The sequence below is a fragment of the Misgurnus anguillicaudatus genome, chromosome 13, assembly GCF_027580225.2.
Source record: "Misgurnus anguillicaudatus chromosome 13, ASM2758022v2, whole genome shotgun sequence".
NCBI classification, from domain to species: Eukaryota; Metazoa; Chordata; class Actinopteri; order Cypriniformes; family Cobitidae; genus Misgurnus; species Misgurnus anguillicaudatus.
Window position 1 is genome coordinate 2,566,597 of NC_073349.2, and position 12,767 is coordinate 2,579,363.

Consider the following 12,767-nt stretch of genomic DNA (forward strand, 5'->3'; position numbering starts at 1 on the left):
AGCAATACAGCACATTTAAACAAAAAGTGCAGATGTTGTAGTGCATTAATTAACTTTTTATCATTTTAATGTAATTGATTTTGACAGACAAATTTTAACTGTGTAAGTAAATGCAAAACAATAAAACTTTTACTGTGTAAATCAGTAAACAAATTTAAAAGCAATTTAATAGGAACAGACATTTCAATACAATTTAGTCCTCTTCCCAAAAACCTTTAAAGAAATTTTATATAATAGATAAAACAAAAATGTATTAAGTATTGACATTTATTGAGGATTTACACGTTAATTTGTTGTTTTTATTCTGTAAAAGCACAAAATTAGATCATAGACAGAATGTCTGAGCTGATAATTTATACAATGAAAATAAGTGTGATTTATTCTGTCAAGCTTATAGTACTACAAAATACAAAGTAGTGGTGGAGAGGAGCATTCATTTTCTTGTGTCCTAGTTTCTCCCTTCTATGAATGAAAAAAAGAAGCAGGGACAGAGAAATTATTCTTTTATTGGAAATTAGCTTAAGTCACTTAAAAGGGAGGTCTTAACGCACCTGGGAATTCATGAGTTTGTTCATTAAGCTTCCGTGTATGTATGGGTGCAGTTGTGATTAGAGAGTTGGACTAACCCGAAGGTTGCCGGTTTGAATCTCACGGCCGGTGTTGTGACTGATGTGCATGGCACCTTTATCCCAAAAACACCAGGCGGACTGCAGTGATAGCTGCCCACTGCTCCGTGTGTGTTTTCACCAGTACCCACTGGGATGGGTTTAATGCACTTTCATTGTATGTTCATAAGAGAATCAAAGTCACACTGCTTCTCACATGAACCCAGGCGAATCATAACAAAAACAAGCAATTTTTATTAATATCTCTATATGTGTTTTCAGCTGAAAATTGCCAGGAATGGAATGGGTGAAACTTAAACTGACTTGCAAGATGTGAAACACATTTATGCTTCAAGTGTTTTGATTAAAAAGACAATAATGCATTTGGCAAATACTTTGGAACAAATTGCAACCTAATTATACTTTTTATAAGTATGTGTGTCAAAATTCTGAATCCTAAACTGTCAAATTGTGTAGGATATGTTGTAGTGCTTTTAAAAAGTTGGCATTGTAAGTCACCATCCATTTTTCCTATATGGAAAACAGAAGCGTAGAGTTGGAATGACATAGAAGTGAGAAAATAGTAACAATATTTTTATTATTAGGGGTTGTGCACACCAAAGCAGCTGAAAACACCAGGCGGACGGCGACTGTATAGGCGCTTGCCAACTTTTTTCAGCTAAGCGCTTGGTTGCTTGGATACTTCTGGGGTGCGTTTCCCGAAAACATTGTTAGCCAACTACTGTCGTAAGTTTCTTCGTTACTGACAAAGTTCAACAATTTGGTGTTTCCCGAAACCATAGTTCAAACGAACATTCGCAAGCTGCATCGCAAACTTGTGTGGTTTGAATGACAGCTCTTCTTCTGTCGTTAGAAGCATCGTTCCTTGTTATTATAATATGTAGACTTACGTTGATCATGCTTTTAAACAAAATAAGCAAAAAATGTAGTACATTCTATATCCATCATTCTAAATATATTCAAATTTTATTTTACGTCTTTAAGTTTGTAAACAGAATTAAAGCGCTGCATTTGAAAACTGCGCATGTGCACAGTCATACGAGCTTTAAGACCCTGGGGAATCCCTGGGAGGAGTGACGTAAGAGGGAACTTGCGCATTAATTGATTATCTTAAAAATATACAACAGATAACTAAATCAGTCTTCCGATGCAATACATGTTATTTACAGCAATAATCTGAAATTAAATTGATTTGCACTGATTAATTAGTACTTCACCTCCCACGTGACATCATCAACTATGTTGTTAAACCAACATGGTTCAAATGACGAATGTGTGACAAAGTTACTATGCTTTCGGGAAACAGTCGTGACAAGGTAGTTCGTTTCTCCAACTATGCATCGTACTATGTTGGTTCAGCAGCAAGTTACGTCGTTGTTCGGGAAACGCACCCCTGCTTTGTTTATCAGTCATTGAACGATGCGCTGGTTGGTTGTTGTGATATTTGTCCCACCCCTCCTCCACTGAGATTGGATGGTTGAGTGAGAAGTGACATTTTTCAACTCGGCGCTGAGTGCAAAAAAACTATTGAGCGTTGGTGCTCAGCGCGGACAAAACCTGCCAGCTGCTGACGTTTTTGAAAATTGTGGCGCTTCCATTGGAAACAATTGAAAACATACATTATTGGGTTTTGAACGTACACATGGCCTGAATGTGATGTGAACAACAATCTTAAATTTAAGACCAACAATCTTGAAATGTAACCATTTGAAACAAATAAATACTACTGCATCGAACTTCATCTCGCAGCGGACATTTCTATGACCGATGCATTGTTTGTGCAGTATCATAATCAGTCAGGTCACATTCACTTGACCCCAAGCATCAAGTTTCTGAGGACTTGATGACATGAAGTTAAATGTTACAAATTTGGTGTTCACTAGGCAGGATTTACATCAATTTACACTGACTGCCATCTCCATGTATCCAGTGGCATATCTGGGCATATTTTGGAGGTGTAATCCTAACTGCCACATTATAGTCCTTCTGTGTTCCATTGACATCCACCCACTGGTGTCCAGAAAACACACCGATAACTTTTCTCTTCCACTTCCCTTTTTCTCCCTGTTTCCTGTTTGGCTCTTGTAACCTTACATAAACACCTGCTCCACTAGATCCCTTTTTAGCATCACAGTACTGGTACAGTAGGTCGTTGGATTCCTCTAAGACTGAACAGAAACGGTAGACCACCTTCCCTGATTGATCATTATCAAAACCAGAGAAGTGGATTCTTCCAGCGGGGATGTATTTTACTGCAGGAACGATGCCTAATTCCATGTACCTCGTCTTATGGGGTCTTTTCAGCTCCAGTAGGGCGTAATCGTAGTCGACTGCGACTTCATTACCAACTTTGTTTATCCAGCCGGCTGGCACTTGTGTTACTTTGACACGAGTCCACCGCAGTGATGGTTGCCTAGAGTCTGTCTCTGTAAATTTGGACCGATCGGTGTCACGTCTAATACGGTTCTTTCTCCTGAGTCCCTTGCCTTTTTTAATTAGATGTTCTTCAATGGCTACATCTTCTGTATTTCCCACTCCACCTTCTTTCATCTTTTCTCCTCTCCTCTTTCCTCCTCGTTGACGTCCTCTCCTGCGTTTGGAGCGAAGCTTCATGATGCCCACTCGAAGACTCCTGTTTCCTTTCAGGTAGTCTTGTCCATCGTGAACACAGTGAGCAGCGGTCAGAACGTGTTTTGGTGACACCAGGATACCCGAGCAACCAGTGGAGAGCTTCACAGAGGCAGAAAATGGGTAATTGGTGGAAAAATGTTTATCTGTGATCACAAAGCGCCCATCCATGCCATATACCTGTCGTTTTCTACGTTTGGAGTGTCCTTGTTTGCAGAAAACAAAAGCAGACGTGTTTTTAACATCAGTGACCCCATCCAGTTTGATTTTGGTGAAGGTGCGCGTTCCATTCTCGTACATTGTTTCATATGAGAGTAGTCTTTGCAGCTCAGTGGGCTTCAGCTCTGGCAGATTTTTTTGGCACTCAACCCCACACATTGATGGCTTGCCGAAATCATCAGCAATGAATTCTGGGCTTTGAAGTCTCACCGTGCTTTGGTCCTGGATCACTGGGATCTTTATCTGCATCAATTCACAGTCTTCTCCATACTTTGTGCTAGAATCACCGATGTAGACCAGTGATAAAATCACAGACAATGTATTTACACTAAACAGGAAATGCAGAGGATGTGCCATTTTGCTTCTTTACCTGAGGATAAGGAAAAAGAAAAGTTCTGGATTATCAGGCTCCCAACAGAGTCCTGCTCCTTTTTCAGGATAGATGCCATATTTTTTTAATGAGGTGATGGGGTATAGATGTAAAGTCCTGTAATATACTGGATATATTACTACTCCACTATTTACTGACTTAAAGGGATAGTTAAACCCCAGAACAAAAACTTTGTTTTACAAATCTGTGTTAGGGGTCTGAAGAACAAAAAGAAAGACATTGGGTGTTTAAATGACACAAATCCATAAATCATGATGAACTATTACCTGAATTCTTACTTAAACATGAACTAATGCTGAGTTAAGCCAAGTACTAATCATAAACTACGAAGAGACATTACTAAGGACTCAATACATGAATTCATTCTTAATTAATACATTAACAACTTAAAACATAAAATGTCGTACTTAATGATGACTCTTCATTAGTTTTTAATTAACTCTGCATTAGTTCATGCAAAAGTATAAATACATTTGTCATTATGATTCATGGACCCTTATTATAAAGTGTAACCAAAACAGCTTTATTTGTCATATATCTCATTTAAAACAGAAAACACATAACTAGACTAATATTTTTCTGATGTCTGATTCTATCATCAGGGGTTTAGGAAAATATAAAACAGATAATTCAATATATTGGTAATGAAAGCTGAGTATTGCTGGTATTATTGTTATGTATAAAGATTACCAATATATTACAATACCAATATAGTCTTTATTTATTATAATTGATCAATACATTGTGGACATGTATGGTCAATTATAATATAAGACTATATAATGAATATTACTGTGAAGAAATAAGAATAATTTGTTATTATTTCTGTATTTAAGCTATAAATAAATTCAATTAAATAATAATTTGATAATTATTATATTATGTAATATTATAATATATATTATATTATAATTTGAAATTAACTGTGATTTACTTTAGCAATGCATGCGTACAGTGAGATGCCAAGAAAATTATTCATATTTAATTAATGAGCAATGCTGTGGGTAAATAACACTTTCAAATCTAAGTTTAACAATGTAAAAAAATATAACTCGTTACTAGAAATATAAAAATGATTGGTGTTGTAGCTGTATTAAATATTTAAGTAAATAATCCCATGCTAAACAAATCGTCACTGTCTTCGCAACTTTAACTGGCAACTTTATCTCGATGTATGTTAATAATTTTCCCCACGTTTAGCTCTTTAATAACATATAGCCTAATAAAATACTGTGCACAATCTTACCTTAAGTGCATGAATCTGACGAAAGACGAAACAAATATTGGCACAGACAGACGCTTCTCACTACTGTAGTCATAACATTTCTTCAGGAGATCTGTGAATGTGTTCAGCAGCTGCGCGCGAGCACTTTTGTCAGTGATGATGATGCGCGTGTCTGTAGAAGGGCGGGAACTACCCAGGATTAAAACGAGCCGGTTTTTGCATTATTCATTGAGTTAAAGCTTTTTAACTCAAGTTACTTTTACTCCTGTTTTATTCTTTTTAACATTTTAAACTGTTTTTATTAAAATCAAATTTATTTTCTTTAATTGTTATTCTAAATTCTCATGTATCTTTGTTTTTATTGTGATTTTATTGTGTATCTATTATTTTTACATTTTCTTTTTTCTCTTTTATATATTGTTTCCTCATTTCTATGTAAAGCACTTTGAATGACCTCTGTGTATGAAATGTGCTATACAAATAAACTTGCCTTGCCTTGCCTAAAGCGGGTCATTTCTGACACTAGCTATGCCTCTATATTACATCTGGTTATACTGTTAAATTATACATAATTTTATGGTGATCTTTTCTTTTCACACAGTGTCGTCATTATTTGTTATTACAGTGTGTCCCACCTTGCTCATTTTTTACACATTTACAGATTTTTTGTAAATGTTAGATGTTACCGTCAAACTGTTTTAAATAATAACAAACATATGGTGTAAACCTAAGATTTTATTTCTCAATTTAGCTGATTTATCTGCCCCCAAAGTCTAAACAACAGACTTGCATTAAATACTGTTTTACATTTATATTGCCATTGCACCATAAAAATTGAAAGACTGAAGCTGCAGCTTATCTACCAAGTCATGTTAACCCTTATCCCTTATGAAAATTAACCATGAATTTTGTGTAGTAATTGTTGTGTATTGATTACTATTAGCAAAAACGTGGTTTTACTAACCATGGTTTTCCTGCTAAAAAAAAGCATCAAACCAGCATGGACCAGCATGGGAATTATGCTGGTTTGATGCTGGTTTAGCTGGTGGTCACCAGCATAACAGCACCAAAACACAACATATGCTGGTCTTGCTGGTATGACCAGCATGGGATGCTAGTGCCAATGCTGGTTTGGTGCTGGTTTAGCTGGTGCTAATGCTGGTGCTGGTTTAGCTGGTTCACTAGCAAACCAGCACCAAAACACAACATATGCTGGTCTTGCTGGTATGCTGGTTTTTTCAGCAGGGTTGACTATGGTTTTTAAAAACCATTGTTTTCAAAACCATGGTTATTTTGTGGTTATCATGGTTTTACTACAGTAACCATGGTTTTTAACTGTACTAAAACCATGGTTAATTTTTGTAAGGGATAGGGATCCTTCAATGACATATTTTCTTCAATCTTTGAGCATTAATATTGCACTCAATTGACTTATTACGTTTTATTGTTTATTTTGACAATATACCAAGAAAGCAAAGTGTAATTTGTAACTCTTAGCATGTGTTACTGTTGGCGCATTGTAAGATAAACATACATTTTAAGCTGTAAGGGAAGCCAAATACTCTTGAAGTGGGATGAAACTTTGTTTGGGTTAGTGTGCAGTTCACTAACACAGTTTCTGCTTTTGGTCTTAATACTTTGCAAATGCGTAAATATGTAATCTGGGCCAACATGTGTTGCACGTTTATTCACGAAAATATTTGAAAGATATTTTACCTGCACCACTTATTTCAGCGAAGTTACTAATTTTATTTCTTGTTGACGTGTCTACCACTGTTTGTCTTTTCTGTCTGTTTCGAATCAGATCTGTCTGTGGTCTGTAAGGTATGAAGATGCAGACAGGGTAATGCAGAGGTGTGCAGTTACTGTACTGACCACTAAATTCAGTCTTTTGAGAGCCAATGCCTAATCACTACCTGTTTCACTGTGTGGACTGTTGATGATAGAGATCACAGAGCATCTACTTGGCGCTTCTGTCCTTTTTGCTTGCGAATGAACCCAATGCTACAGTGCCAAGAATTTAAATAGTCCAAGGTTGCTTCACAGTAAATGTCAACAATGTACGATGCACTGCGTTTTGTGCAGGGTGGCTTTCCTCAAATCTACATTTAGAATAACAACAAGCACATTGACAATTACAAACACTGTCAAATAAACCAGTTTTAGCTGGTGATCTGAGAAAACAGATATTATTACTACACTCTATAAAATGTTGGGTTGTTTTAACCCATGGTTGTGTTAAATATGTACAAACCCAACTCCAGGCTTATACCTGGGTTGTTGTTACCCAACCGTGGGTTGATTCTTGTTAATGTTATGTGTATTATTGCCTGTCATCTTGTTCACCGTTCCATTAAAGTTATGTGTTATCTGTCATCCTAATCGTTTATCTGTACACATCTCGTGACACTAGCATTTGGGTTTAAACAACCCAGCTTTAATGGTTGGATTTATGCATATTTGACCCAACCATATGGTGTTTTAAAGGAAAACACCACGTTTTTCAATATTTTACTATGTTCTTACCTCAACTTAGATGAATTACATACCTATCTTTTGTCACTGCGTGCACTTTTAATCTTTGTACAGCGCATGGGCAGCTCATGACACCACATCCAAGGGGCGTTAATTCAAAATAAGTATTCGGAGTATCATGTGTGTGGTTCCCTTGAATGTGTTAGCATTTAGGCTAGCCCCATTCATTCCTATGGCTCCAAACAAAAATTTTGTTTTGTGCCACCATACTTACTCGTGTAACTACTCATGTAATGTCTTTAAATAGAGAAAACATGAAAGTGTTTCAGGGCTCCAGGCTGCCACAAAATGGTGGCATTTTGCCACCAAAATTTGAGAGTGTGCCACTGAATTTTACATCTAGTTGCACATGTGCGACCAGTAAATTTGACTTTTTTTGTGATGTGACACTGAATTTGAAACAGCACATTGTACTTTCTACATCTACCATTAACGTATTTATTAGTAATACAGTGAAAATTAGTAGAAATGTGAATATTTGGTTAGCATGTTGATTTACGGTGTGTGTCCCTACATTTTCTGGTTGTGCCCCTAAAATTTTCAGTTGGGGGACACTGTGCTCCTAGTGAAAAAAGTTAGTCTGGAGCCCTGTGTTTGGTGGCTTCTAAATTCATCCCTGCCTGGAGCCATAGGAATGAATGGGGCTAGGCTAAATGCCAACACATTCACAATGCGCTGGTCAAAGATTAAAAGTCCACACATTGAAAAAAGATAGGGATGTATTAATTCGTCTAAGTTGAGGTAAGAACATAGTAAAATATTGAAAAACTGTGGTGTTTTCCTTTAAAACAACAAAACGTTTTTTTTACATTGTCACTTACAGTAGATCTTACTATAACAGCTGTCATATAAAAAAGTATACAGAGAAAAAAACAAACATTTCTCTTTAAGATCTCTGCTTTTTGTAAGAGTTCACTTTAGTATCCAGACTGGCAAGAGATCAAACTTGAGGGATTAATTTCAGAGCATTTGTTTTGTTGAACTTGTGACATTCATTGAGAAGATAGCTTCCTGTTTTTAGCGTACCCTATGAGGAGAACTGCTGAAAGCTTGGATTGAGACTGTCGGGATACATTTGTATTAAGAGCTAGTTTGGAGGAAAAAAGTCCTTTTCCTAACAGCCTAGCAAACAGAGTGTCCAGTGATACCCTAACTCACAAGTGTAGCATGTGTGAAACCTAATAGCACTGGCACGGTAGCGTCAATAGCCTCCCTATAAGTTGTATAACGTAAACAGGTTTGGCACATGGCTAACGAAAACAGTTCACACAGAGACGCTTTCACACACACATAAATGTCTTTCATGTCTGTGTGTATAACCGCGATGCCATAGATCAGCAAATCAGCAATAAACAATACTAAACTAAAGAGACACCCTCAGGCTACAGCATAAACAGCGCTGGTTTCATCTGAAACAGATTATGGCTTTGAGCTTGTGAATTGAACTTTGCAGGTTCAGGAAATCCGCCAGTTCATAAATAAAAGGAAATGATTCACTTAATCACAATCAGCATCTAAGATATAAAAAAACTGCCATGCTTTCGTTGTTTCTTGATTGTATGTATACTTTTCATTTTTCTATACCACGTAAAGCTGCTTTGTAACAATGAACAACTGTGAAAAGCGCTATATAAATAAATTTGAATTGAACTGAATTAAATTCGATTTTTCACATCTAGTTCTTTTCATTAAAATAATAGCAAAAAACAGCCTTTTATCCAACTTGTTTGTTTATTTCCCCAATTATGACCCATGGAAGTGTTTACCAAATTACTTTGGGGTAGCTTTATGTACCTTTTGCAGATCATTAACATGCATTAATACACCCTTACACACCAAAGGAAATGTAAGAACATGAATCGGACAATAGGTGCCCTGTAGGTACAAATAAGTGTACTGAGGTCAAACGATTAATTTATGTGAGGGGAAAAAAATCTCAGATTTGGTGTGTGCACAATCAATTAAAAACATAGTAGTAGTCAAAAACAGCTTTGCTTGACGTTTTCATTTTCAAAACACCAAATTTATACCCATTTATTTCCATCTAAAAATTCTGTAATCTGATATATTCTCAAGCAAAAATTTAAGGAAAGGTAGGGCAGGAAATGATTTTATCTTTCTGGAATTATCAGGAAACTGGGACTTTTTTAGTCTGTAGTCATCTCTTGATACAACAACAGCATGTGTGTTCTTGCATGCATGATTTACATGTTTATATGCATTTCGGAAAAGTAAATTATGAAGGGATCAGTTATGCAAACAAAAACTCTGAGTGTCTGTTTATCTGGAGAACGAAACCGAGTCCACTTAAAATTTAGTTTATTTTAACAAATACCAAAAGAATAACAAATGGATTGTTTATAAATACTATAAATTCTTTCTTTCTATTACCAATTTCAAGTTGTTGTGTACATGTAAATATGAACACAATTATAGCAGATTTTCTCAAAAGCAGATTTGGGATGTTGACTTCTGTTCTGTATGGAAACATTTTTAGGGCACACAACAAAGTTTGCTTACTGCACTGTCACACAATGATAAATAGATGAATATAAATAGATGAAATGATAACAATTCTCACATGTAAACAAACTAGCCTGTTCTCACTGGTAAAACAAACTTTGAAAAACACAAAACATACTTTTTTTGTATGTTTAAATAGATGCAGAAATGTACAATGTAGACGTATTTGTAACATTTAATCGTAGGGTTTTTAATTTTTCACAGCTACAAAACGTAAAACATTTACAAATCTTTCATACTATAAAGATTGCTTTCCCTTTAACCGTTTTATTGATAATGTTACTACCCCAAACCTTACCCTAAACCCAAACACTTTTATACATTTTTAAAATACGTAATGTATTCTTATTATCCATATAACTGACAGAAATGTGTAGGATAATTTTAGTAACAATATGGTAAATGGACTGCATTTATATAGTGCTTTCATATAGACCCATGGCCATCCAAAGCACTTTACATATATTGCCTCACATTCACTCACACACCGGCAGCAGTGTCTGCCATCCAAGGCACCATCCAGCTCCTCTGGAGCAGCTGGGGTGTCTTGCTCAAGGACACCTCAACACTTGGTCAGGTGAAGGCGGGATTGAATCACCAACCTTCTGATTTGTAGAAAACCTACATGAACCACTGCTGCCCTTTAAAAAAGACATTTAAGCCGGTAATACAGTCCTCAAACAGTTTATTAGAATCATGTACTGTAAGAAATAAAAAGCATAACAGACAAGTGTAATCACAAATAATTTATTTTTAAAAGCACTACCAAAAGTAGTTAAAGTGATGATGTGCTGCAGCTGTGGTCCTCTCTGGAGTTTATGAAGTATAAAGAAATATTAAAGTTATTATTCCACCAGAACGTTAATTCCTGTCATGGTGCACATTTCGAAATTTAAATGTACACTGAATGAAAGATGGTAATGTCACATATCTGTGACAAAGCACGCAAGAGCCAATGAGCATTTGATATCACTGCCGTAAAGCAATGTGTCATAAAGCTTCTTGGCGCAATATTTACATTTGAATTTATAACAAATACAAGATTTGACGTTTATGGTTACTGTTGAGGGATCAAGATCAATTGGGATCAAGATCGCTGGATAAAGGGCTGAATTTGGATCTGTTCCTCACAATCTTAGGTCTGAATAAAAAACATCTTTTGTGAATTTATGTTAAGTTTTGATGTAATTATTGTTGCGTAGGAGAAACACATTTTTTTGTGTCATGGAAACAAACTTAATATTACAAAATGGTTTAATGATTACAGAAATGGTATTGATTTTAAGGTTTTAAAGTGTCTTGTTTGATATTTTGTAATTCTCTGAAAGTCATGAACATTTCATTAGATAAATGAATAAACTGTCATAAATAAGTCACAAAATATGCCTGAAAACATGTCATTAAAATGAGTAAGAAATGCCAATGCACGCAAATGTAATAATTATTCATATGAATGCATACAAATATGTACGCCTGTACAGCTGTTAATACATAAATAATTAACATATTATATAAAAGACACTCACATGTTGCAGTTCGCATAAATATAGTTTTTGTTGTTGTTGATTGCTTGAACAAGATTGAACTTAGGCCCACTGAGTAAAACTATTCACTCATATAACAAATCCTTTGAGTTTTGACAAAGTCTGCGAATCTGTAGCACATTATATGCTTTACACTCAGAAATAGAAAATTGTACCACAAACTTTTTGCAAAACTATAAACACAGTTCTTAACATAAAACACATCATTCAAAACTCACAACTCTTGTGTTTTATTGGGAAAATACTTAGAATTATAGACATCAAGTGATTTGGACAAGACGAGGCCATAGACCATTCTGGAGTAAGAGTTAGACTTAGAGGAAGAGAAGTGAGAGAGTTAGATGAAGAGGTATTAGAGGAAGAGGAGTGAGAAGAAGAGGATAACGAGAATGAAGAGGACCCATGTGAAAAACTTCAGGCAGCCATGTTTACAACACCTCTGAGCAGTTATTTCAGGCATTCAAGACTAAAGTCTACCTGAATTGGGAAAGCCATATCTAAAATCAAAATTAAGCAACATATCAACAATCAAACCTGACATTAACTGTACCATAACCTTAAACTCAAATTGTACTAAAAAGCACCTTTTAGAGGTTGCACATGCGAACAGGTTGTCAAACGCCTCACGCAACTCTGTACAGAGAAACATCAGTCTTTATCCATTGATTTCTGGTTCTTCTAGACTTCCATCACCAGAGTTGTTATGTTGAGTGTTGCATTTTGCCCCATTCATAGTGATAAGCGACCTTGGGTACTATGAAAGGCGCTATATAAGTCTAAGTTATTATTATTATTATTATTATAGCAGTGCTCAATGTTGTTGGCCTAAATGCAGTAGTCATTTGCCAATTCATAAATGTAATGTAAATGTAATGTTAATCCCTAAATTTTGCATAACAAGTGTCTCAAACCAACACCAAACAAATAACCAACATACACACAGACTCAGCAAATGCTGTATTTTGTCTCTCACGCTATTACTTTCTTTTATAACTTTCCCATATGATGGCATGCTTAACTCAAAAGCCAGTGCACATGTTATTAATCTGTATATGACAGTGATAAAAGGGATCAGT

General features: G+C 35.7%; 1 protein-coding gene across 1 annotated transcript; it reads right to left on the bottom strand.

Moving 5' to 3' along the window:
• Positions 1–48: 48 nt before the first annotated feature.
• LOC129430966 (inactive serine protease 35) lies at positions 49–5,585 on the bottom strand. The gene is made up of 2 exons (XM_055188617.2): positions 5,111–5,585; positions 49–3,843 (listed from the first exon to the last, which is right to left on the bottom strand). Exon 2 carries the CDS (start codon positions 3,828–3,830, stop codon positions 2,517–2,519), a length of 1,314 nt encoding a protein of 437 aa, XP_055044592.1. The 5' UTR covers positions 3,831–3,843; positions 5,111–5,585; the 3' UTR covers positions 49–2,516.
• Positions 5,586–12,767: the final 7,182 nt, after the last annotated feature.

What these genes read in the sequence shown, in the direction of transcription:
- LOC129430966 (XM_055188617.2), bottom strand. Translation starts at nt 3,830, where the DNA reads ATGGCACATCCTCTGCATTTCCTGTTTAGTGTAAATACATTGTCTGTG.